At 41.8% G+C, this 27,949-nt stretch overlaps 1 protein-coding gene across 4 annotated transcripts in view; it reads right to left on the bottom strand.

Annotated features, from left to right (window-relative positions):
- Positions 1-3,962: 3,962 nt before the first annotated feature.
- The window catches only part of sfswap (splicing factor SWAP), a 59,618-nt gene continuing 35,631 nt past the window's right edge, over positions 3,963-27,949 (bottom strand). For 2 of the 4 annotated variants that reach the window (XM_080476668.1, XM_080476669.1), the window contains 6 exons: positions 26,492-26,688; positions 18,888-19,309; positions 17,197-17,337; positions 15,647-15,787; positions 13,657-13,729; positions 3,964-4,674 (listed from right to left, as the gene is read on the bottom strand). In XM_080476668.1, coding sequence (XP_080332794.1) covers positions 4,609-4,674; positions 13,657-13,729; positions 15,647-15,787; positions 17,197-17,337; positions 18,888-19,309; positions 26,492-26,688 — 1,040 coding nt within the window. In that variant the 3' untranslated portion in view covers positions 3,964-4,608. Of the gene's footprint in view, positions 4,675-13,656; positions 13,730-15,646; positions 15,788-17,196; positions 17,338-18,887; positions 19,310-26,491; positions 26,689-27,949 lie in introns of all 4 variants that reach the window. The other 2 variants (XM_080476666.1, XM_080476667.1) reach the window with 2 other exon arrangements.

The raw sequence follows: 27,949 nt of genomic DNA, 5'->3' as shown, positions 1-27,949 counted from the left end.
AGAACTCAAGACACCGGATAACATTGGAAGTGGAACGGGAGCTCATATTTTTTTTTTTCCAGCACGGAAAAACTAAACATCTAAATGACCAACATAACAAAGTGCTTGAGATCACGGGAATATAATGAGGAGACCCTGCAAAGTCCAAACACAGACTGAGGCACCGGTGAGCTCGAAACACAGATGAACCAACAACTAGAACACGCGGAAGAAGTTTCATATATACCGTCGCCACCAGGTGCAGACAGCCACATACTCAAACAACACAGGTGAAACACATCAGGCCAGGGAACAATCAGACACAGGGGGGGGGAAGTCAAGCAAGAAACTAAATATTTGTCTTAGGGCTGCTATAGTTTAAGAAGCACAGATTTTTCTCTGTCTAAATGAATGTTTAATGTAATTTACTGTTGAGTTTTGTTTGACTGCCATGTTTTTTGATGTTATGTGTTTTGGAGCCCGTAGAAATTAGATGGCTTATCTGATGAGCTTTTGAATAAACGAAATAATAATAGAAATAATGCAGCTTTACATTATTTCACATCACAGAATAAAATATATACATTAGTTAGTTTTCAACATCTGCAATAAGACTAAATATATATATATATATATATAATGTTTGAATTATAGAAAATGACACCCAAAATGACTGTTAGAGATGTCTGAATGTCAAGTGAAATGATCTAAAAGTAGAAAGACTAGAAATTAGTAAAAAGAAAAATGAATAAAATCAATCATCCACTACGATGAAATATACTCTCCTGTCGCCTGATTAAACATTTGAATGAAATCGAGCTAATTAACTACCAGTTACCAGCTTTTTAAAAGTCGCGTTAGCTGATAAAGGAGCAATATGTTTATAACTTGTTTCCACACCGCTCCTTTTTTCTCTATTTCATCATTGTGATTTAGGAGACTGCAGACTTCTTATATTAGCAATATGATTAAAAACTACTGCTTCCATCGACCGGTCCAGAACCGTTACGGCAGGCTGAAGCACAGATATTGAGTGGTTGTGGGGTGACGGAAAAACTGCTTTGTATAAGTAGTTTATATGCTAAATTGTATAGATAGTTGAGCCGGTGTTTATAGTGAGGGCTGATCAAATCAAAAAATAAATAAATTAACTGATCACCATCAACGAGAAAACTCGAGAAACTCCTGAAGGAGCTTCTCACTTTGCTTCGCTGGCGTTTCCTCGATGACAGAGGTCAGAGCTGTTCGAAAAATCCTTTGGGTCAGTTGAGATATTCCTCACAGTGCGGGAGAACACTGACTTTAAACGATAGATCTCTTTATGAATGACACTGGAGCAGCGACGTGTCGTTCAGATGCTTTTTGCTGGTGTTTTAAGTTCGTCATAATAATTTGTCATCCTGATAATAGGCAGAACAGCTCTTCTGTGAAAACCTCACCTCCTCATTTGACGACGTTTATATGCAGATGATGCCGACCTTTACTTACGAGTTAATGTGAGGGATAATTATTATCATTCTCGTGATCCAACATATTAAAAAAAATTTGCAAAATCATGGAGGGCTGTAAAACAAAAAAAAACTTTAAATGTGGGAAGAACGAAAAAAAAAAAAAAAGAAAAGAGAAAAACATTTTCCACTGTGTGTGTGAGTGTTTTTTTCTTTAAGTATCCTGTTTGTTTGAGAATTGATTTTGACGTTTTATTGATTACCATTAAGGCTCGGCCCCGGCTTTAAAAGAGCCGTTGTCCCTGGTGAGCCACCACCCTGCCTCGGGTAATCAACCCGGAGTTTACTAACAATTTCTGCACCGCAGTTTAAACAAGCAGTGGGTCACGACGAGCGGCACCTCTGCTGTCGAGGCAGGAGCAGGAAGCCGGAGGTTATCAACCAATCAACTGCTGAGTTTTCAAAAGGTTATCGGCGATGCTCCCGTGACAGTAAAACTTCATGCAGCCGGGTGGAGGTGAAGTCTCGGGGCAGAAAAACAATTTCTCTTCTTTCTTTCCCGTCAGCGTGTCCCAAGTGCAGGGGAAGGACAGGAGACTGGTGTTCAGACTTCATCACGTGTTGAGAAAACAACCGTCCCGTTGAATTTCAACGTTTCCGGCCCTAATTATCCTTAAAATGAGCAAATATTTTTGCATGCCCTTTCATTGCTTACAGAATAAGGACTTGATGAATTGTACGGCAGCACACGCTCCGGACCAGGTGGAAATGAAACAGGGTGGACTGCGGAGTCAAAGGCGGTATGTTTTTGACCTTTCGGGGGGTGAGATAAAATTGAGAGAATTGAAGAAAGAAATAGCAAACCACCGACACTCGGCAGGTTAGAAGGCTCATAAAGTGCAGAGCACAAACAGAGACATGCTCGGAAGGAGGAGAGGAGAAACACACATACGCTACGTAAACGCAGTCCACCAGCAGCCCAAACCCACGGCGGCAGAAATATGTGATGGTTCGGATCCACCTGAATCAGCCCAAACCATCACATTTGTCAAGTGAAGATTTAAACTAACCGGCCGTTTGTTGCGTTGCGGTTTCGGGAGAACCTGCGTTTACATGGAGTCACTCCAGTACTAAATCATCTCCGTCTGTAATGAGTCAAGTTGTAGAGAAACACCTAAACTCTTCACCGTCACTTTGAAACCCTGCTCGCAAAGTCCATGTGCAGTGCCGCGAAAACGTATTTGCCACATTCTCAAATTCTTTTTTTTTGCATATTTCCCCCACTTTAATGTGACTGACCTGAGCTGAGACGAGAGAGGCCTGCAGTCGCTTGTGCTCTTGCGGTAGTTTCGTTCGGCCGGCGACTCCTGGGAAGCTTCAGGTGGACGTCAACGACTTTATTCCTCATCTGTTCTTTGGAACGCGGCATTTTGTTGAAGCTTTTTGAGAGCTTCCATTATGCCAGACAGGTTCTATTTAAGGAACGTCTTGATTGGACAGGTGTGGGGGGAATCAAGTTTGGGGCGTGGTCAATGAAAATGGACCCAGCTTTCCAAAAGAAATGTCATCAATTGAAAACAGCAAGCGACTTCAGGTTGGCCAACATTCACAGCTCAGAGTGGTTGAAAGTGGATGAATTTGTGTCATAGTGACAGTAATGTCCATCTCACGTGTGGATGTGTTTACAGGACATAAAATGTTTTTGTTTTTTTAAAAATGTGACACTTTCAGTGAAGTTTGACAGTAAAACGATGAAAAACAAACAGCAGAGGAATCTCTTTGTTGTTCAAATTAAGGGGTGCTTGTTGAGAGAGAGCAGAACATGTTATTTTAGAAAGACCACGTTGTCCCTGAAACACGCCGCCAATCTTCTTTTCACTGATTGTCCTCTGAAAAGCTTTGGCTAATGCCATCATCCCACAGATTCACATCCTCATCAACCAGAGGTGACCGCCGATTAATGTCACCCCTCGGTGAGAACCAGGCGACCTGTGTCCTGCGCTCAAACGGCTTTGTTAGTTCACAATCACAACTTGAGAGAAGATTTGATGAAGGACTTCAATTTTGCGTTTGGTAGTCATCCATGATGTTAATTCTTAATGAAAACTTTGCAGAAAATTTTTTCAGGAAAAGAAACATTGCTCAGATGGAAAACAGTACAGACGACCATTAAAGTGTGACAACTGAATCGTGGTCTACGCTCACTGTGTTGCTTAGTCAGGGTTTTTGTATTTCAATCACCTTAATACACATTTTTGTCTTCAAGAATCTTCACGTGACATTTGGGTCACATTCATTATTGTAAAAGATATGTTCAAGGAATAGGGGTGCACCAGCTTTTATCCCTTTGCGATGATGTCGCAACACAAGCCAGATGTATATTCACATTTTTAGGTTCCTCGTCAGAACCGACAGCAAAATCTCCTCAGTCGAATTTATAAAAACTTGCTCAAAGAGGTTTGATTGAATGAAAACTCGACCATTGTCCACTTTCTTTTTTTTGTTTAAATACAATGAGAGGATGAAAAGCCACGAGTAAATCAGAACTGAAATTTTTATTGGCAACTGCAAAGCTGCATTAAAGTCATTACAGTACAGTCCAGCAGAACAGAACTCGAAGGCCACACAAAGTTGAGAACGGTAAGATCTGAAACTGATTTTGGGGGAAAAAAAAAAAAAAAAAAAGAGTGATGCGGGACAGAAACCAGTATAGGGGAGGTCCAGAAGAAAGAAAAACAACAGCACACAAGTAGCAGGGGGTAGGTGGGGATGAAATCATCAAAACATAATCCTTCATAGAAGGAGACACTAAATGCTTTCAGCAGCAGGAGGTGATGGGATACATTATTTTAACTCATTAAAATCTGAAGCAACATTATAGTGGACTTCTCTTTAGAACTGGGCCTGTTGCAACACATCTGGACAGGTTCGAACGATGCGACACTTTAATTATTTCCGTATCAGAGGCTCCCTGCAAACTGGTAATCCGTGTACTGGTGAGTGGCGTTCTGGCGGTCAGGTGTTAAAACGACACAACTTTGTATCTGTTGACACTCAAATCAAAATTCAAATGGATAAACGCAGAGATCTGAAACAGACACCGGCTCAGATATTGGGGCGTTGTATTCGCTGACTGGCCGAGAAGAGGTTGGCTTGTGGCTGAGAGAAAGTCGTCCTCCCTTCAGGAGTTGGCGGATTGGAAGGTCTTGGAGGAGGCGAGCATGGCTCGCACTTTGGCCATCAGGTCCTGAAAATGAAACAAGACAGAGGGAGACGACAATAAATGACGAGCCGTCACTCCTGCAGGTGGATAAGAGAGACGATGGATTCATCGCAGGTTCCAGAGGGTGCCCTCTAGTGGCTGCAGTACTTATGAAAGGAGCAATGCTGAAAATGGGAATATGGAGTATTGGAGTAGTGCTGCTACTTACTCGCAAATTATAGTTTATCTGAGAGACCATGAGGGTCAGAAATGTCACTTTGACTTTTAATTTGCTAGATTTGTCGCTTTTCTTTTCAGAACCCGCGAGGAAGAATGAACTCTGAATGAACTCGCTATACATTTGTTGGGTACATATCGTCACCGGCTGGTGAGATAAAGACACCTGCAGGGATGATGCTGAAAAAAAAAGTGTTTTTCATTCATTTTCTCTTCGTTAGACTTGTTGACGTTCTGCCTCCTCGCCAAGTTGATTAAAAAACTCGCGGCTGAGCCGAGGACCAACACAAACAAAGAACCAGCTGACAGGATGAATCAGGTTGATCTGGAAACAACTCCCTGCTCTCTTAACTGTGTATCACAGCTCCTTAATGAAGAATAATTTCAGCCATAATTAATCATCAACTTAGTCTCGCAGGCTTGAAAGAGCTGCTGCTGCAATGGGGACTCCTGAATGGAGCCTCAGGTGCTTTTAAGTGCGCCGAGTGTTTTCTCAGCACGGACCACCTTGATGCGTGCATGAATGAACCGTCTCACTTGTTCGAATGCTGAAAGTCCGTGAGCGGGATTGGGTTTGACAAGACACTGGAAGTGGGATTTTAAAAAGAGAGGCGAAAGTAGAAGCACACTTTTTCGAGCAGTGTTACGTATTACATCTCTATAGCTATAAAAAAGAAAAAAAAAAAAAAGGTGTTTGAGAGGCGTTCCCCTATTTGCTTCTGCCATTTTTGCCAAGAAATCGCGATAAAGCAATCAATTTATTTGACTGATTGTTAGTTGATATTAAGTTTACTAATCCTGGATAAAATGCAACACAGCGGCTTAAAAGAACCAAGTGAACTATGGAAGTAATCACAAATGGTGACTCGTCCTATAAAAGGTTAAAAACACACACTTCAGAACTGAAGAATGAAAACTTAAGAGTAGGTAAAGTTTACAAGCAAGGCTTCATATAGAGACATAACTGATTCCAAGGATTCAGGCAAAAAAACTAACAAAACTACTGACAGGATGAGGCTGCTTTAATAATTTGAAATCTAACTGCAGTAAACATAATCCACCAGAATATGCTCTAAGCCGGGGGTGTCAAATACATTTTACTTCAGGGGCCACATACAGCATAGTCATCTCGACTGGGCTGATCAGGTAGAATTAGTGCCATAATATCCTTGAAAAGGATGATTTTCAGTCGTTGTTGGCAAAGAGTATATCTTCTATCTATCTCAAAAATGACTACAATCTCAACATAAAGCCAATTTTAATGAAACCTTGTGCAAAATACAGTGAAATGTCCAGAAAAGTTCTATAGCTGTTGCATTACGACATGTTTTTACAAACTCACCCTGACAACATGGCTTCGAGGTTCATGGTCGTCTGGTAGCAATGAGATCGCTATCTTTCATGGCAGCATCGCCAAATCTCAGCTCGGGTCTGGGTTTTATCTCGTGTCAGCTACTCTTAACAAAAGTGTTCAAAAATCAATGATTTACCATTTGCTTGGTGGTTTGGCCAGATTTGGAGCATCTTCCGGGCCGGTTTTTGGCCCACGAGCCTTATGTTCGACACCGTCTCTGAGCCGTTCACATCTACAGACCACTAATTATTCAATCGTTCTTTTCTAGTTTCCTGGTTGCTCTGTAAACAAGTGGATGAACCGCTGTTGTAAAAAAAACAAAACTGTGTGGAGCAATAACCTGCGCAAGCATAGCGATTCCGGCAAAAAAGGAGCTGTGAAATGCAGTTTTTACTATTTACTTTCTTCTTTCGCCAAACGTTTCAGGTAGGAAAGGTAAATTTGGGCCGACTGGAGGGGCGGCGGGAGCGACAACTGCTTGCCGAGCAGAACAGGAAGTGATAATTTGCATCCCACGAGTGACTCATACACGCATGGACAAATATCCACCCCTGAGCTCTGCTGACAGACGAGACAAATTAACAGCTGTAATCACAGAGGGAAGGAGCTGTCATATCAAATCACTCCAAAGGCGGCTTCTCTCAAAACCCTGGTGGTATTTGAGTACACGCACACGTGCACAATGTTCGTGCAAACGCGAGGAATAAATGCACTGTTATTAGCGAGTGGCTGGAAAGCTGCATGTAGCCTTGGTGAATAAAATGGCAACAGAACCTACAGTACATGAATAGATCATCAAACATCCTGACTGTCACACTTGGGATCCTCGACTTTAACTTTATGTAATACTTAAAGGGAGCGACGCTCGCGCACAGCGTGGAATGTCAATAAACAATGGGTGGGATGTTAATGTAAATATTTCTCATAATACCCCTGTTCCTGTAAAAGGAATAAAAACAGCCACATTACAGTAATCCAGCTCAGGGCTTAGTTTCACCGAGAAACAAAGCACTCCACAGTGAACACTCTGGATTCCTTAATCCACTAAGATGTGATCGCTCCATTGTCGTATTGTCGTCTCTGACATTCACCGGCTTGATACACTTTCCTGGTCAGAGGACTTTCATGGCAGTTGTGCAGAGTTGGCACACACCACAATATAAATAACTTATAATATAACTATTTCCTACACATTTTCAGGCATGTTAAACTTGATATATGACTTATGTACTGTATGTAAATAAGTAAGTATAGGTACTGCAGCAAATCTGGTTTCCGTGATGACATCAGAAGTACGGCGTTTACGAGGCTTCATTAAAGATTCAGTACTATCAGACTATCTATGCCTCTTGTGCTGCATTAAAAAGCGGCGTATAAGACCACGCGTGAAAAACAGAAAGAAACCGAGCGGAAAAGTGTTTTGACCAACGTCGTCATGGAAACATGATGCTCTGATGGTCGGTGCCACGTTTGGATCAAAGTGCTAAAAGTGGGTGTGAACGCAAACAGTACGGACGACAATGCATCAAATAAGGTCTGGAGTAAGAAGTCTGAAAGAAAAAATAAATAAATAAATAAATAAATAATAATAATAATAATAATAATAATAATAAAACGAGCTATCAGTGAGGACGTGAATCAGACAGTCCAGGTTCAAATTCAAGAGGTTCCAAACTATTTCAAAAATATTTAGGAATCGCAACGGTAAGACGTTCAAAAGGGGGGAAAAAAATAAATAAATACAAATGATGCCAACACACTCACAGCAAGGATAAGCCACAGCTCTCTTAATTTCAGGTCTATAATCTACTTTAAAGAGGGCGTCTACAAGGAAGCGGCAGAAGAAGAGTGGACGGGGAACAGAGGGGGGGAAAAGACAAACATGAACTAAATGAGGGATGGGACGAGAAGACACCCTCGGGGAGGCTGAGCCCATTAGGCAGATGAGGATGCGCTGAATTATTCAAGATGTGTTAGTAAAACATCACAGACGGGGTAGAAGTGGTTAGTGGTCTTGAATGGGTGCGCGGCGCAACATCGTGTTTCCACGAGTTGGTTAATGACGCTACAAAGGTGGGGGGGGGGGGGAGCAAGAAAAGGAAATACGGGCTTTGTGATTTCTTTTTTTTTTTTTTGGGAGCTGAAGATGACAGAGAGGCACCGAGAGATGTGAAACCTGTGATTTAGTATCTGGGCTGCATCTGGTCAGCAAACACCAGGAGCTCATTCGGAGACGCACTCAGTCTCTCTCTCGCCCACACAGACATTGGCCGAGGGAGAAGATAAGCATTATTTCAATGCAGGTTGCGCCAGTGTTCACGGAACAGCCGCCGTTGGCTTTCTGTTCACATTGTGTTGACCTCCATTACCTCACGTCCTGGTTACCTCTCGAACACTATCTCGCACTGCAGTTCCCCCACATTGTGGTCTTGTCGGTGCAACGCTTCGATCAGTGCAGCTCTCGCCTACCTCGGCTACGCCGTCGTTTACCGACTAAAAAATATAAACGCACACCTGCAAACTCAGTTGTGTGCTTCGTCGCAAAGTTTTCCAAGGCCGCCTGCGAAGTGGACACTAACCGAGTCGATGGCAAAGCTGCAACGAGTGCAAACGCCTTTGCATCGAAGGTTGTTGTTAAACGTGATTCTCAATGTTCTCGCATTGATTAGATGAATGGAAATGTAACTGCGGAAGAGGCAAATTAGACTTTCCAACATTTCAATCTCATTGGACAATAGCGACACGCGATCATGCGCTGACCTCTGCGCACTTCAAAACAATGCGTCTTTCTTGCGGAAGCGATCCGTGCGCGTGCATCCGATCCTGCCGCGCGTCTCAAGGCGGCGTTATGGCGGCTGTAAATTGGACGCCGGGATTCTGAACGGGGAGAGCGGTGCTCCGGGGGGGGTCACGGCTTATTGATGAGGTGTGCGAGGTTGCATTGTGAGTAACGAGCGTGTGCCACTTACTCCTTGTTTCGCTCATCTGCATGAGATAAAACAGGAGAACGCCGACAAGTTGGCCGAATTCAATTCCCCGCCGGCGGCCCAGTCATCCCATTACAATAAACAATGAGACAAAGTCATCAGTCAATACTTATTTCCTTTTGGTCCGGGGGCAATTTGTCATTGTCTGAGCCACACAAGCAGAGGAGTCTTAGATCGCAGCATGTTGCCACGTTCAATGCAGGGGGCGTCATGACGATGTACAGGTGCGTAAATGCTTTAATAGTGAGATAGTGTCGTGTTTTTTGCGCTTTAATAAATCAAAGCTGTATGGTTGTAGTGGGGAACGGATCAGAACGCACGGTATATTCACAGACACAGTTTGACAAACGTGTAGAAACAGCTTTATAACAGTATGAAATGTAATGCAAAAATCCATTTTAAGGGTAAAAAGATGTTAATCAAACTGTTCGTGGAGTTTTTTTTTTGCTTTCCCCTTTTAAAATTCTTTCATTCTCGTTCAATGAAACAATGTTAAATGTCTGATGTTTTATCCTGCACTCAAAGGTATTTCCTAGTTATGCAGATTCTACAAATGCCCTGATGAACATTGCGATTCATATAAAACTTTGTGGCCAGCTTCGGTGTGTGTGTGATACATTAAGTGCAGCACTTCCACTTTCCAATGACAAATGTTTCGTAGGGACCTTTCAACTCAGCAGCACCAATGACAGCAAGTGTACTTGGCTGCATTTCTCCACACTTGAACACAGTAAATTAATAACGTCGTAAAGTATCAGCATTTCTTTTTTCTTTTTTTTTGCATCACTTCACAGAGAGAATTTGTCTCCACTTTCTCACAGCAATGTGTTTTTATGCTGCGACTGAAGCCGAATTCAAAAAGCTGGGAAAGTGTGTGGGATGTCACGTTCAATTGATTCGTGGCCGTGCACTCGTCTTTCTCGAAACAAACAGGAAGTACTAAACACATTTCCACTGGAGTGCCACCGTCTCGTGCAGAAAATGCTTTACAACTTCACGGTGGCATCTCGCACCTTTGGCCGCATGTTGTCTAATTTTAATGCCGACGCTGAATTGCTGCGATGATAAAAAATTTGCGGCGGCAGAGGCGAGCAAAAAGTGCAGCTTGCAAAGAAAGTGCCATTTTGACAAATGCTACATGCAAATGCCAGAAAGCAGCTCCCGACAGAGCCTCGTGGTTGATTACTGTAATTTTACAGCTGAAGTGCCCTGAGATGTCTTTAACACCAAACAGGAAACCAACGTGGACAGGTCCATGGCAACTATCCAATCAGAGAGCCATCTCCATGTTTGTTCCGCTGTGTTTGTCTTTGAAATCCGCAATAATTGATATATTTTTTTGGACCATCCAGAGTACAGCAAAATATGTTGTGAATAACATCACGTTAATAAGGGCTTATTTTTTCTTCTGACTGATACAATGCTGAGTGGTTACAGTTTGTTTTCAGAGTATTTCTAGTTAAAGCCGACTGCAAGTCGTGACTGTGGAAGAGAACTGAAAAGCTCAAGACCAGAAAGTCAAATAAGGAGCCAAAACTCACCATAAATGTCAGTAAAGACAGCTTTTTTTTTTTTAGTATTGAGGTTATAATCATTTGCAGTTGCTGTCGCAAACTGTGGCTTTAAAAACAAAAACTGTGTTTTCATTCGCCCACCTTAGAGAACAACGGAGCTGCAAAGCTTCATTAAAAAAAAGAAACTGACAACTTACTGTACTGTGCTAAGTACCTCAATGGAAGAGGTAACTCGCCTTCCCACTTGGATTTCCAAGTACTGGAAGACAGTTTCAAGGCCATGTATTAGTTCAGCCTGCTTCCTCAGCAAAGAGGTGAAATTCTGACTCTCACACGATTCTCGCAGCCGGGGGCAAGTTCGGCGAGGCCTTCGCTTACGCCTGCAGCTAAACTGGCACTGATCACATTCAGCCCAGCTCCTTCTAAACTCTTGGCTGAGGTCCCAGAATGAGTGCGAGGGGCGGCTGTGCGATTCCAGCCAAGGCGAGCTGCTACACTTGCAAGACTGAAACTGTCTTGTGTGTTTAAAATAGGCGCGTATCGCCTTGACATCGAACATGACCCTGTCGAGAAATACAGGGGTGGCGGTTCACTAATGAGGTCTAATGCAAAAGCACAAGAAAGAGAAGTCTGAGAATCAGTTGATGGTAAGCTTGTCAGACATCGTTGACAACATCCATCTTCATGTAAAGGAACATGTTGTCAGCCTGCTTTGAGCAGGGTTATAAAAGAAATGCTCAGTTGACTTTTCATGAGAGTTTTAACTACATGGCAGGACCGATAATCCTAAAACGTTGGTGCTGTCTGCTCCCCCACAACCGTTGGAAAGACTCAATATGCTGAGGGTGATCGCTCATGTGTGAAAGCTACAGGACGAGTTAATAAGACGCTTGATGTCAAACTGCTTTGTTCAGCGCTGTTTACGGAGTCTTCGCCACACGGTTAAGACCGCATTGCACTGCCAAACACTGTGGCCATCTTGTTCCTACTCTCACCTCACAGTGAGAAGGACTGACTCAGCTCCAGGTCTGGGCCTGTCTGAGTGGAGTTTACATGATCTAGCTGCACACACTTGGGTTTCTCCAGACACCGCCGCTCGAAAATTTTGCTGTCGACAAGAATGTGCATGTGATTGGTCGACTCGGTGTGGTATTATACAGCTGGAGATCTGTCCAGTGAACGCTCTGTTCTGTTCGACCTTAGCTCACAGGTTGTTGTTTGTTAACGGATGATGGATGAGTTTGTTACGGAAGAGTGGTGCAAGAATGACTGTTGATTAAAGAGTTAAATTTAACCTCAAACATATTTCAGTGCACAGTTAAAGCACACTGTTGGAGCTGAATGACTACGTGTACAACTTTACAAGAAGGATGCTGTGAAACAAGCAGCCCCCCCCCCACCCCCCCACCCACCACTGGAACAAGGACATTTAGTCAGAAATAAAGAACACGGTCACGTGCTGGTTATCTTTTGAAGGAACAAACTGCAAAACCATGGCGAACTGAAGCCTGAGCGGAAGGAGTATTATCTAGAGTTAGATTTACAAAGACCCGAGTCAAACCCACTTTAACAAAGCCCCGTCAACACTTTCACCCGCTCAACAGAAAACCTTCTCTCCCAATGTGACCCTCAATGTGCTTCAAACAGATAAATCTGCAAGTTTGAAAATGTGACTTGGACTAGTTTGTAAGAGAGCAGACACACCAAAGCTGTAAAGGCATAATGATGACACGTCTTTGACAGCCTCTGTAGTCCCATTCAGCCACTCGTTAGCAACCGTCCTTTTCAAACAGCTTCAAAACCCAGGAGTGAAGTATTTACTGACATTTTCTTTTTAGGTTGGGAAGAGAAAAAAAGAAACTCTATTGAGCCTGCGTTAACGACAGACCTTATTTCAGGCATCCAACCAAAAAAAAACTGATGGAAAAAAAACTGATCCCTTTATGGACAATGGCACCAAAACTGATTGTTTCTTTTTGGGTTTCAGGACTCATTTGTAGGATACTTGCTTCCATTCAGCGTTTCATTTAATAGAAACCCACGCTTGCATTGCTACACACAATCCCAACATTGTCAACTGCCAACATTGTGAGAACTTTTCAAATAACTATATATATATATATATATATATATATATATATATATATATATATATATATATGTATTTTTAAAGGTGCAAAGATTAATTCAGATCAGAGTTGAAAGTGGACTTTACTTAGTTTGACTGGAATCAAACTGCTCACCCTAATATTTGAGCACAAACCCAGTCCATAACATGTAATTGACTTTTAGAGTATCAAAATGATGTGTGTTAGCAGAAAGATGTGTATGTAAAGACATTTGTATGTAAGGAGATGTGTTAATAGGTACTTTATATTTGAAAATGTGTTTGATGTGTTTTTGAGCTTATCCGGCTTCTGTAAAGTTACGTTTGAAACCATCAAGCTCTTCTGCTGTGCTACTTAGTGTTGGAAATGCTCTTTAGGTTACAAAACAACCCAACAAGACTTGAGCCTGCTCGTCTACATTGAGGGCAAAGAAAACCCACTGAGGTGGAGGTTGAGACGCACAAATCTCGGTGCATACAAATTTCACAGCAAATTTTTAAATCCGTTTTGTTTACAGCTACACGAATTAAAGGTTTCAGGAAACGGATATAAAAACATGACGAGAACTTGAGTGTAACGCAGACGTGTCGTAAAACCCCTACGGAGGGCGGTACAGAAGGTATGTTAATATATATAAAAAGGGATTTAGGTAACACTGCACAATAATGTCCCAGGGTAAAGCTATAAAAGCTTGGGATATTTTGAACTGCACTTTCCATCCGTCCCTTCTGCATGATGGAAACAAAACAACAGCACTCAGTACTTTTATTGGGCTGGCTGTAAACTCCAGCAAAGGACGTATCGAGGATAAAAGCAAAGAACAATACCTGAGTTATTTTGGACTGAACGGAGGATACTATGGATGAGGACACGGCTTTGTCTTTCTCCTGGGATCCCCCCCTAGGAGAGACGAGAAAGAAAACATGGGAGAGAGAAGTGAAAAATCAATCATGTTAACAGGAGGGCATATGCAATATTCATGATATTTTCTGAAAATTGGACAGGCATCAAGAGCAGGAGAGAGGAGGAACAGAACAAAGAGGTAGAAAAGGGGAAGAAGCAGGCAAGCTGCAAAAACTCAAAAATACCCATTTTGAGCCATAACGGCACCAAATGCAGCAGAGATACGATCAGGCAGGCGGTGCCAGAACCGCGGGCCTTCCGTTCAACCTTGCACGCTCTTGTTGAAAGCTTTCAAACTCTTTACTGTCAAACATTTCATAATTTATCAACGATCGTTTTTATGAAATGGAACAAAACCATGTGCACGAAGTTGATTGAGCGCAGCAGTGTGGAGCAGACCGACGCTGATGTTGAGTTTACAGGCTCAAGAAGCGAAGAAGGGGAAATATTTCTCTTCGTGCTGCAACTCGTTCCCTCTTGGCATTATTATTATGGTATCCTGCTCCAGTTCATTCCCTTCATAAAAGCAAAGTAAACAGCAAAACTTAAAATGACAGCCAGCGTCCTTTCATCCAGTTTATTGGCGAGGTGCTCGCGGAAGGAAAAGTACACGTTTCGAAAACAACAAAATGAGGGAAAACAGGCCAATCGTCTCCTTCGACGGTTTATGTGGCGACTCAAAATCCTTGTGACCTACTGGGAAGAAAACAAACCAATTACTCCACACAAGCCCAGAGGTTTTCACGTGTAGCACAGGCCATCACAAGGCTGATCGTCTCAGCGAAGTCGGATGCTGCTCGAGATGATTCAGCGTGAAATGTCAAAATGGACACAACAGCAGTGTCGTTCTGTTTCTTGACCATGCAAGTTAAAATATTTACACGATTTTCCCTCATTTAAAATGTTTCTGTGTGAATGTTAAAAGTTGCATCGGGCTCCACATGTTAGACTCACAGCCTTTGTTCACCAATTCCATTTTATACATGTGAGAAATCCACCAGCCCTGATCTTGACATTTGTGTGGTGTGTGTGTGTGTGTGTGTGTATATATATATATATATATATGAACCCCAAGAGGTAGGATTTAGAATATCAATATATCATCATATTATATATTCATGGGTATTCAGCATTAATCTGTAATAGGCATATTTTATTTATCAACTTCTACAAATGTGCCGTCCTTCACACTGTGCGTCTGTGACTGAGGTCACATAAGAGAGAAAATAACTCCAGAACACAAACTTGCTGGTTCAGATGTAGAATTGGATGGAAATGATGGTCGTAGCTGGAGAAACATATCCCGGGTGACTACATTCTTTTGGCGTGAACGATTACAGGGCTATGCAGCTGCATGACATTGGGTAACTTGTTCATGTTCTTGCTTTTGTCCTCTAACAAACAGAAGTGAATGTATGCAGCTCTAAGTGTGGAGAATCTCTCAAAGAGCAGAGCAGCAACAGCAGGACATCTGAGGGGACTGTTTCTGTTTCCAGCCTCTTTGCCTTGTGACCTTGAATCTAAAAGATGAAAGCCATAAGATGAGCGTTCGCTGTGTTTAGTGGATCTTTTTTCTTTTTCTTTTTTTAAAGGTAGGAACTGCTCTTAATGCAGAAGAACTCCTGTAAATTACCAGCCCACAATAAGCTGTTTGGCCTTTTGACAGGTGTTACAAGACCACACCAGCTGAAGTGCTGAATTATGAACAGTGTTTCATTCAATGCAATAGATTCTGTGCAAACCAATAAGTGGTAATCTGTTAGTGTTAATACAGATGTGAAATGGAGCCGATTTACACCTTCTCGTCCTCCTCCAAACGAGCCTTTCCACTCTCCATGAAGAGACTCCGAGTCGCAACTGGGAAATGTATTTAAATGCCGATCTGAATTATTGACAGGCTTGCAGTGGAGTTACCTTGACTGGGCCAGGCTGGAGGCAGGGCTTGCTGACTGGGACAAAACTCTGCTGGGTGAGGAATAAGGGGAGACGGAGGAAACAGCAGTTAGCATCTGCCCTGAGGATGACAAGAAGCTCCTCCTTTGTTCAGCAGGCGACCTGAGAGACAAAAGCAAGGAGCGAGCAGAGGGAGGTAAATATTTTAGAGTGAGCTGATAAGGCTTCATAATACTCAGTACATCAGAAGGGCAGAAAAACCTTTTTCCAACATATTCCGACAACCTCATGCACTTTTATCATTTCAAAGAGTGAAACCAAACAAAGCTAGTTATTCAAACAACATCAGCACATTATCACTCTTGTACTGTTTCATCAACATGGTCTCTTTCATCTAGTTTCTTAAGGCTTCCAAAGACGATTTTAGCAGTCTTATCAGTGTATGAGCAGCTACACTGTACACTGGATTCGAGGTGAAGAGTACTTTGTAACCCTTATGGACAACAGTGTCCTGTATGACACAAATGTACTCCATCAGTGCTTTCAGGAAACAAACCAAACGGTTGTTGTAGCAGCATTAATGTGGAGTGCAAAAGCTCGGTGTTGAAGTAAATGGAGAATGTGGACGTGGTCCAAAATCTTCTCTCCTCAAGGGAAAAGATTGTTATGTCATCACGTCACATCCAGCTGCATTTCTGTTGGCTGTTCGTCACTGTCGCTCGGACGATGAGTCAGACATTGTCAAGATTATCTCTGAATGTTTGTGGCGCTATAATTATGATGGTTGTCGACGAACCCCTCTCAATGCACCACATAAGAGCATAGACTTGAACCCATGATCAAAGAGATCGCCATGATTGCCCACCTTTAGTCTCAGATGGACAAAATACCAGCGTAGAGTGTTTCTTGACGAGCAACCACTCTGTGATACAGACACTAAGGACAAATTACTGCAACAAGCAAACAAGAAAAACCGAGGACTGCAACACGAACCAAGGCAGGGGTTTCTTTACAGTGTCTTGAAAGAGAGTGCACTATAGAAACAACATTAAAATGATGGATGTCCAATTGAGAAAGAGGTGAGATCAAATGATGGCTCATCAGTCACACGTAGTCTTCTTCCTCATTTCTGCAGCCCGTGAGCCATTAGCCGAAGAAATCCACCAATAAGCAAAGACATTTTAACAGAAAGAATTTGAACCGATGATGCAAATTTTTTGAGGAATTTAGGGTGAAAATGATCAAATGTGTACCTGTTGATTAAGCATACACACTTAACTTAAATTAGCATCACAGTTAGTTTTTTCATCACGTCAGTAGACAAGACTGTCCCATCTCTTTATGATGAAGGAGGTCAACTTATACTCTGGCCCCCTGGTATTAGATATAGATATTTTTTTTTTGTTTAAAAAGTAAGTTTAACGAAGGAAACCATCGCACAAAAAGGCGGTAGAACCACAGCAGATTGGATTCCCTGTTCGTTTCTGCTGTAGCAGTGCCAGTTTTAAAACAGACACAGCTGTGTGTGAGACGGTTCGCCAAGGACTAACGGCACCTGCTCTTCGATTTACCTGGATCTGGAATGCCCTCTCGGTGGACCGGAGCTGCTGCTGCTGGGATGATGGCGCTCACGCTCCCGCTCTCTCTCCTCGTGTCTCCTGTCTGAAGAAGCGCCCCTCCGGTCCCTCCTCCCTGGGGAGTGTGAACGCGATCTATGCGAACAGGAAGACAAAGACGGTGTAGGTAAGGAGAATCGCAGGAGGCCGACAACGGAAGAGGAGATAACACATTTAAGAAACAAGTGACGAAGACGAAGAGGTTGTTAAAATGAAAGCAGCATTCAGAATGATTTTCTTTAGATTCAAACTAAACTGACAAATTAGATTAATGTGTCTATTTAACAACTATTTCATGATCGGATTGTGACCCATTCAAGTGGATTTAACACAGCAACAGGGTCACAGGCAAAAACACAGAATTCCCTAAAACATTTTAATAAAAAGTATGTGGAATAGATGACAATAGAACAAAAAGAGCCTTTTCTGAGCTTTCCCAGAAAGAAAACTGTATCAAATATTTATAGATGACCTGGGAGATTAATTACCTTTTCAGATTGTTTTCATAAAGGGCAGAGCTAAACTCGTTCTGGCCCTCTGGGAAATATGCAGATCATGCATGTCATTTACAAATATCAAATAACAAAACTAAATGAGGAGATTAAACTTCAAACTCAAGACAGTAAAGAGCAAACTTGACTGCACTGCACAAACCCCAGCGCATTCTGAGAGAGAGGACTGCTTGTGAAGAGCTTTAGTCAAGAGGTTTACACTTCCCCGGAACACTGTTGCTCCAACAAGTAAGTTAAAAAAAAATAAAAATAAGAGAAGGGAATACAACTATTTCTCTGGGTTTTTTTTTGTGACAGTTGTGAGTTAATAAAGCAATAGATAGTTGTGGACATTATTATCTTATGGTTATGAGAAATAAGCGTGCTTCCTTATATTTTCACCACTGCCGATAAGAGGTACTAAAAAAAACTTGTCCGGTTTGTTTTGCTCTTGTGGTCGTGTTGAAAATGAAACCAATTATTGCATTCAAGGCCAATCTTTCCAAAAAAACCAGCTGAGTAATAGGAATGTTAATAGGAATGTGTTTTTTCTACCATTTCCTTTGATAATTTGTCATGACGGTGCAGTGGTTAGCAATGTTTCATACTGAGAAGGACGTATATTAAAATACAGGTCAGGCTTTTCTGTGAAGAATTTCCAGGACTAAGGTTTCCTCCTACAGTACAAAGATACATGACGTGAAGTTAACTGGTGACTAGGTGTGAATGTGAGTGTGCAATTATCCATTTCTCTGCGCTTGTCGTGTGACGGACTGGTGACTTGTCCAGAATGTATCCTGCCTTCGCCCATTGTTGATCCTGAACTGGATGAAGCAATATTGCGTTTCTCCAGATAACAATACCATCTGGTGATGTTTTCAAAAAACAATTTCAACAATTTCTGATGTGTCATGTTCACGTGGAGTCTTTGAAATTTGCAAGTCCATGAAAATATTTTGAAGTACCCGTTTGATTGCTGACTAACTCCTGTGACGACAGCCATACAGTGAGATAAATGTGCACATAAAAATCTGGGCTGTATCAGGACCTGTGACCAGGTTCCAGTCCGCTGAATCGTAAAGAAAATGAATCATGGGGTGTGAGGGGATGACGTCAGCTGCGAGTCAGAGTGTAATTGATTCTACAGTTTCTTACCGAGACCTGCGGGATCGTCTATAGGCACTGGGAAGGGAGACTTTGTTCTTCGATCTTGACCTTGATCTCGACCTCCTCTTGTGTTTTTTCTTCTTTTTGTCTTTGTCCCTACCTTTATTCCTCTCTCGATCTCTCTCTCGATCTCTATCCCTATTTCTATCCCGGTCTCTATTCCTGTCTCTGTCTCTGTCTCTGTCTCGATCTCGATCCCGGTCTCTATCTCTATCACGATCCCGGTCTCTATCTCTGATTCGATCTGATCCCTTGGAGGTAGTGTAAGAGGATGATGAGGACGCGGCCTCCCTGCTGCGGTACGCTGCATGATTCTCCGCAGAGAGCCTTTGATCCTGAGGATACACAGGCAGTGCCGGTCCCACTTGAGGAGGAGCAGGATCAGGCGGAGCAGAAAAGGCTTCCTGCAGCTGAAGAGAAAAGCAGATAGAGGGGAGAAAGAGCAAAGACACCACATCAGTGTTATCAGCAGTGTCTGTGAGTTGTTGGTTTTTTTGTTGCGTTATTATTCTGGACAATCCTCTACTTTTAGATTGAAAGAAAGAGAAAACCAAACACTGATTAGATGAAACTGTCAATCTTTGTTGGCGTCAAAGACGCGGAACAAATTCTCAAACGATTTATATCTCCAGAGGATCAATAAGGAAGTCTGTCAACTCTAAGAGATGCTGGTGAAGCACGAGATTGGCTCATGTATGCTATTTTCATGTGGGTGCCACGTATTGATGGTGATAGGAGAATTACTAAAACAAGAAACAGTTTATTTGATATGGATGAAGTAATTTCTCTAAAGAAGATGGAGTTGTTTTTGGTTTTGTTTCCACCACGTCTCTTATCTACAGAGGTTCTAAATATCTAAAAAGAGAATCTAAAGTGTTTGCCTTTCTTATCTTTTTGTTTGGTTTGGATTCATTTGTGGGCTCCGGCTTGCTCGTGTATTTGAAAATAATTAATAAACCTTATTAAATATTTAAACACTTTTCTTGAAACATTTAACAGTGAAATATGAGAATAAAACATGATCTGTTCTTGATGTATTTTCTAAATTGAGCTTCAGCTACAGTGACAAAGGTTGAAGGAGAAAGATGTGCTTGAGGGGAATTTTTAAGATTTGTATTTATTTTTTTAATCGCCATTCATGTTCTGAAAACAGGATCGTAACCAGCTTGCCCAGGAAAGTCAAAGTCCCTCTTGGGAAATTTTTACTCATAAAAAAAGAAAGAAAAAAAAACCAAAACATCAACAAACATAGTCAGCTGATTAAAAGATGTTGCAGTTTAGACAACACAGTGAAGCCCTCCAGCTACACACTGAGTTACAACAGTCAGCTGCAAAGTGCTTCTAATTACCCCAATGTGAGTCTGTCTGCGCATTTTAGCATTTTAGCTGCTGCTGCATTCACAGCCGGGAAAAATGGCTCTGGCCCATCAGTGGATTAAACACGGCTCTAAATCTTCAGAGGTCAGATTTTATCTCCTGAGGTTGGATCGCAGATTGCACACGAGGCCACTCTGTTCATGTAGGAGCTCCTGATTGAAGGGACACGTGAAATGGCGCACTCTCTATGCTAATATTAACATAAAACGATGAGACAGGCAGGACGTGAAATAATGAACGATGAAGACACACGAGCCAGAAAGGAAAGGTGTGTGGTATTTTGCGTGGGCGTTATATTAGCTACTAATGTACAGCTTGTGTCGTGTCCCTGTCGAGCCGAACACGTACAAAGCTCTTCAATCTCTTCACGTCAGCAAACCGCACATCCTCGCCATCTGTTAAATTTAGTCAGAAATGGGTGGAGCGCGACAAAAGAGAAGGGGAGGGACAGGGAGAAATGGAGATGGCTCGGATGATGATGAAAGACGATGAAAGATGGAGGTGGACATGGTGGAGGAGCAGTAGGCGCGGGAGAAACAAAAGGATGTGATAACGAAAGAGGACAATCAGTAAATATCTGAAGGTACACAGGAACATGGGGGGGGGGGGGGGGGGGGGGGGGGTTGTTGGTGTTGTGTTTTATACACCATCTGGCTTCTGGGTGAAGAGAGAGATAATGAAATGATAAGAAGTATGGCTCTGGTTTAAAATTAGGACTGGCGTATGGGAGGCTTATCCCGACACCAGGCATGGGAAATGTCGACCTTCTCACACCTGCTCGGGGAAGATACGGAAGTTCGCACAGTCAGAGGGGGAACAATGAAAAAGTGGAAAGGAGAGGATTGCATTCTGTCCGTCTTGATGATTACTAAAAACAGCCTAGTATTAAGTGATCATTTAAGACACTGAGCTGCATACGTCTTTTTTTTTATTTAGAATTTATTTTTATGTTTATTGCGAGTTAATGCAATTGGACACGAGTCATTCATGACGGGTTCAAGAGGAGGGCAGCCACCACTAATGCATGACAAACAACAACCAAGAACCTTACCTTTAACAGACAGGCGACACCAGCGATGTCTATTTGAGTGAAATTGGTAAAAACTATCTAACATAGCATCATATAAGTCAGATGAAAGCCTTCATTACACAACCTTGATGAACCGACATATAGAAGAACATGATTCCAAATTACAGCATGTTTTAGAGTCTTCATTGTCCCAGCCTTGTAAGAGACCCAACACACTAAACTCCCTGACTTTCCAAAAATGAAGCATCAATTGGCAAGATGACAGCCGGAATTTTCACAGAAACTAAAAGTTTTGATAATAAAAGGAAGGCGGAATCTTTTTTTCTGTTCCTAAAAAAATGGTACCTTCAAAGTGCTTCATTTAATGAGTGAATCAATGCACAGGCTTGTACTGCTTTATTTATCTGGCTTTCACTTTGACTCTAATTTAGTGTTCCAATCAGGAGGTAAATTCTCCTCTTCGCTCGAACAATTACACGCCACCTCTTGCTGCCCCAGCAGGGTGTCCCTTATGCACGTGGACTGTCTTATGACTACCGATTTCCAGTAGCACTATAACACACTCACTGGGAACATCATTAGGTTTATTCCACCAAGTACTTGTCAGTGCAACCAGCTAATGAAACACCAATCAGACATCGAGTACTTTGGGGTCTGTGCACATGTTCAAGGAAGTTCAAACTGAGGATCAAAGCTGGGATAACGGTTGGTAAAACTGACTTTCAACATTGCATGCCTGTTGGTGTAAGACAGCCTCCATTAAGCATTTCCGCAATGGTGGATCTTGTTAGGATAGGTAAGGCAGAAGACTATTTCCGAATGCTCAACATAAACTCTTGACAAGAGCAGAAAGTCAAGCAAGGTTCCGCTTTGATTACCTATGAACAGACTTCTGAGGCTCTTCAAAGTTGGACGAGAACCAAATGAAAACGTCACCTTGTCGTTTGGTCCAGTCAGAATATGCAGTTCAGACTCTTGTGACCACAATTCAAGCTCCTGGTCATGGCGGCAATTTAATAATGATGGTGGGCCCTTCGCTTCCTGCAGAAAGTTGTTCTGATGTCGACTATTTCTACGTTTGCGACCACAATGAACCATCTTCCGATACCTTTGAGGAGTCAAACTGCTATTCAAGTTGACAGTGACTTCACTGGACTGACGTCGTCTTAACAGAAACCAGATCATAGTCCTACAGAGCCCCAGTGGGATGCTTGATTTCACTATGAACTGAAATTTCGAGAATGCCTCCAATCGTTGTTAAATGCCATTTTGAATGCATTAAGGTGCACCTTTTTATGTGGTTTGTCAGGGTGGTTATTCTACTCAGTCTTCGACTTTACAGCATACGTATAGAGCAAAACCTCTGATGTAGGGATGCCCTAAAATCCAAGGGCAAGTGTCCCTTTATCGGAGGGACAGGCTATGAGTACAAAATGTAGGACCAGTTGAGATTGAATGAACCAAACACCAAATATGTTATGGAAGAAATATACTTATTTAAAAGCACGTAACCGAACCAATAAACATGTATATAATATATACAAAGATGTATACGAAATTAATACAAAATAAAATGTTACTTCAGGGGCCACATACAATCCAGTTTGAGTGGGCCAGACCAGTAAAATAGTGCCATAATAACCTTTTAATTTACACAGTTAACAGTTAAAAGCCTGTCCGTGCACGCAGATTCATCCGCGCAGTACAGGGTGTCCGTTCTTCCCAGGTCCACTCGCCAGAGGTTCTACTGTAAACCAATTTAACAATCTATAATTTCTGTTAAATCAAACAAGAACATCCATTTGTTTAACAGGAGAAGTTATGGTCATTAGAAAATCCTCAGACCACAATTTTTTTAGTTTTCCTTCACTCTTACTCAGTGATAAGGGACCACTAAGTGTGCACGGACTCATCACCCTCACCCGAAGTTTACCAGTAGCTACGTTTTCTAAAGAGGGCTTTGCTCTCATCTCAGTTGTTGGATTTCCACCTTCAGCTGGCTCGGTGTTTGCTGTATGTGGGATTTTGCCTTCTTGGCCTCTTTTGGTTCATATCCTCTTCTGGTTTTGTTTTGTTCCCTGGAGTGACTCCCATTTTTGGCTTTTCTTTTAGTTTTTTGTCTGTCTCCTTTGAGGACTTTAGTGTATTGTTGGGGCTTCAGAACCTATTTTTTTTTGTACTTTGTATTTGCTTCGCCATTGTTTGATGTGGCTAAACGCAATGCATTTGTTACTTTCCCTCGCCAATCCACCCAGTCTATGACTTTTGTTAAGGGGGTGACATAACATTAAGTCAATTACTTCAGTCTTGTTTAGAGCAAGGAGGATCTTTCCGAGCTTCTGGGTGGGGAAAAGAATGACAGAGCTAGAGCAGTAGCGACGGCAGCCTGCCCACGGCCACCTGTCCGAACAGGCTGGAGGCCAGTTCACTACGCACCAGTTGGACTGACATGAGGTGGTGACATGCGACATTCATCACACAGGCCGGCGATCTACACATCAAATGGCCACCGAGTCTTATTTACACTATAAAGTCTTCGTCCCCTTTATGTGCAGTTTAATGCGGCAGACAAAGTAGCCTTTAAAGTTGGCATTAGTACGCCAGCACGAGATCATAAAAGATTTTTTTTTTTTAAACAGAAAATCTGCATTATCTATTGGACACCAAGACCGAGAACAGGCAGCTTAAAGAATAAAATGTTGTAAACATTTAAGCTTTTATAAAATCTTTCATAATAAACACAGCAGATTGGCTTTTTTCAACCACCATGTGTGCTATAAAGATTTTAATGACAGGATTATTTATTTGCCAAAATGGAGTAAGCATTAAAAAAAAAAGAAAAGAAAAAAGTTTCTTCTACCTTTACAACACATCCAAATACTGTAGGTATTTTGACTACCTCATTCCATTGACCAGTAATAAAAAAAAGACCTGTGCTTTTTTGTTGTTGAGTGCAAGTCTTGACTTTTAAGACAAGTTGACTTTTGTGAAACAGATTTATTTGTGAAGTTAGGAAAATAAAAAAACATTTAAAAATATATAAGTATATCAGCAAACACGACTTAACCTTTTTCAGAACAGTGCACTCTGGTTCAAGGAATAGATGCAAAGCCTTATTATCTATGCCATCAGCTGCACCAGGAAAAACCTATTCTGCATACAGATGCAACCTCAGGAAGAAAGCTGCCCATAAGAAAAGCACGCCGGCCTTGCAACTGAGTTATAAGCACAGACTCAGCTCTTCAGCTCGACTTCAACACGGTTCATCTGCTGTACACACAAAAAAGGCTCGGGATGGACGGTGTTTGCTAAAATTCACTTAAACGGCATGTCAAAGAGACATTTTAATCCAGAGACATTAAGAAGTGAATCAATGTTTACATACGTCCATTTCAACAGCGAGATGCAACGTGAGTGTGTTAGAAATGACGCCGACATGTTGAAGACCTGTAACTCGCTGTCATAGTAAAGAGAGAAAGCCAAATCGTATAGGTTGAAATGAAAATGAAAAGTAAATAGAAAGGACTGGCTAAGACATGTGCCTTACTACCTCGTTCACCAGTGTGAAGTTGTAGATGTTATAAGAAATGTATAGGAAAGTGGTTATTCTCACATAACGAACATTATGTAAAGTCTGGTAGTAAGCAAGTTATCTTCCTTATATTTATGTGTAATTGAAGACAATACTGTGCTTATATTTAGCTGGTTGGAATCAATTGTAGTTTGGGATGTTTATGGACATTTGATCTGTAACTACTAAGAATTCACAACATTATGTGGTTGCATTTTATTGTCTTCTTGTCACTTACAAAGTTGAAATAAACATTCTTAACTGATACTTAAGTCTACACACAAGATCTGTGTGCATATTAACTTACACACAAAGGGGTCCTGCACTGGGTCTCATTTTTTCTCCTTTACATGGCCACAAATGTTCCCTTCCATTTTATCAGCGATGACACAAAACTTGATCTATTTTTGCTCATATTTAATAAAAAATGTACTGTATCGAAACAACGGTTTGCCCTCAGGAGCTACAATCTGTACTTGTTTACTCAAATGTAAAAATGCAGCTGTTTTATTTTGAGGTGTCGTACTCATTCTCTTTGACTGAGTCTCTCGTTTGAGTAAACACAACACTTCAAATCAAAGAGGTGAAAATGAAACTGAACAATCTGATAAGACGGGCTGTTGTTTAAGTTGTGCAGGGATCATTTTTAACTCACTGCAACTAAGCTGTGCACCTCCATATCCCAAAGCCTAATCAGTTTTAATGCTCACAAGATTAAAGGACATAAGGTGGTCGGGGAAGAGAAAGAGAAGTTATGCTTTCAATCTAGTTGCTGGTGTTAGTATGACCTTCCTGTACACCCTGCATCTATTCTCCAAAAGACACATCCCGTCTTATCAGGATTAAGACTAGCATTATTTTGTCACATCTACGCCGAAGCAAAGGGGAATTTGTTCTCTGCATTAAACCCACCGAATAAGGAGTAGCGGGCAGCCACTGTGCAGCACCTGGGAGGTATTCTGGCTTTGAGGGTGGCAATGAGGATGGAGCCCTTCGATTGGTACATATCGGTTTACAGGACAGTTATAATGGTTTATGGTTCAAGACAGTTTGATATGGTGCCTCGGACCGCAATGAATGGCAAAGCAGGTTAGGATTGGCAGAGAGTATGCTGAGCACAGTGGTGACAGGGATGATTTTTGCTCAGCAGTGTTTGTCCATGTCTTTTACTCGTCCACTGCGTCAAAAGAGATGTACTCAAACACTGAATTTATGAACTATATGCATTTATGTAATGTCATTGAATTTGAAAGTTATCACATTCTGATATAAAGTGACACGACTTTACATTCATGAGGTGTGACTTGAAATGACAGACATTCAAACCTTGGGACTTGCTTGTGGATTTGGATCAACTACTCGCTATGATTTGAGGGGAAATGAATAATCAGTCCAGCGGGAAATTAACCAACCTAACATCTACCATACAGGGCACACTGGCAGGCAATGTAGAGTCACAACTATCCAAAAAGCAGGGAATGATGCAAACTGAAACGTCTCACTTTGAGGCACCAAAATAAAAAAAAAATAAATAAAAAAATAAAAAAACACCCACTGATCAGTCCTTCTGTTAAAAATAGAAACACTGACCCGAGTTTATCGGCCCAAACCTACCTCAAGCTGTGCACACGAGTCGAGCTTGGCTCTTCTGGCCTCGGGCTCTCCAGCGAGCGGGCTGCGGAGAGTCTGTAGGAAGAGCGCTGCCTTCCGCTTCCTCTCTGCTTGAAGCTGTTTCTCCTTGGACTCCTTAGAAGCCTGGGCCAGCTTCTCCCTGGCTGCAGCTGCGAGACGATCCTCCAGTTTCTGCTTGGCTAAGGGCGGAGAGACGAGAGGGTAAACACAGGAGAGATGAATTTAATTGTGGTCACAGTGCCATTTTTGTTTTTATCACAGCTTGATACATTTCCGACTAAGTGGTGGTAAATGTGGAGAAGGATAAGAGAAAAACAGAAAAAGGTGTTCCTGAACACGAGTAATAAAATAAAATAAAGGCTTTAACCAGATAAAGAAAATACAGAAAGAGGCAAGGAAAGATACCGGGGGGTGAATAAAAGTATTGAAAGGTATAAAAAGTAAAAAAAAAAAGAAAAAGAAAGAAAAAGAAAAAGAAAAAAAAAGAAAAAGAAAAAGAAAAATGTACAGAGAACATCACGTTGAGAGTCATTTGTCACTCTTAGTGTCAAATTTACCTGAGGTGAAGTTTGGCATTTTTCAGAGTTTCTACCAAGTGCAGCACATTGAGAAGTTCCGAGTTTGAAATAAATGTCCTGATTAACTCGCTGGTGAGATATTACCTCATGTGAGTCGGCGGAAAAGTGAAGTGGGTGGGAACACGTGGGTGGAGAGGAAGAATACTTCTGAGTCGACAAGAGTTAAAGGGGGAAATGCTCAGCTGGAGAAATGAGTTACGCAGATGAAGTGACAGAAACGGGTAAGGGACTGGTAGGTAAGGCGAGGGAGAGCATGAAATTGGTAGCTGAGAGCAACAGCATGAGCGAGAGAACGGAAAGAAGACCAACAGGGAAGTCAAAAGCAAGAAAACAAGGTTGTTGTTTTTTTGTTTTTGTTTTTTTTAAGTTATGCAACCACTGGGGCTACTGTTATCTCTTCAGGGGTTAAAAATACGGCTGTCTGCTGAAGCAAATCATATTTGAGTACAGTGAACAACAGCTAAGTGGAGCAGAATCCATCTGTACCCGCAGACAATGACACAGCACAGCGTCCTGCCCAGCCTGAGCCAGACTACTGCATTTATATACTTAATTTGACTTCGCTTATCACCAAAGGCAATCATGCTTTCCTTTCTTTCGCTTTCTGTCGTGTGTTTTGCATTAAAGTTGTCGTTCAACCTGACAAGTGTTAAAAAAATTTTTTTTAAATCCAGTCAAATGACTAATCATCTTGCTGAAAACTAATTTGACACCCGAGTCATTTGCCAAACTGAGAAACAATCTCCGGTGTGCAAGTGCTTTGGAGTGGGCTGCTTTTCTTTGTTTCACTTGACTGTATTTAATGATTGAAGGCTAAACCGAAAACATGAAATGATAGATAGAAAATAAAAGTAATTGTGTT

This window comes from Lipophrys pholis (assembly GCF_963383615.2).
Source record: "Lipophrys pholis genome assembly, chromosome: 12".
Taxonomy (NCBI): domain Eukaryota; kingdom Metazoa; phylum Chordata; class Actinopteri; order Blenniiformes; family Blenniidae; genus Lipophrys; species Lipophrys pholis.
The sequence above is the reverse complement of the archived record's forward strand: the minus strand, read 5'-3'. Positions and strand labels throughout refer to the sequence as shown.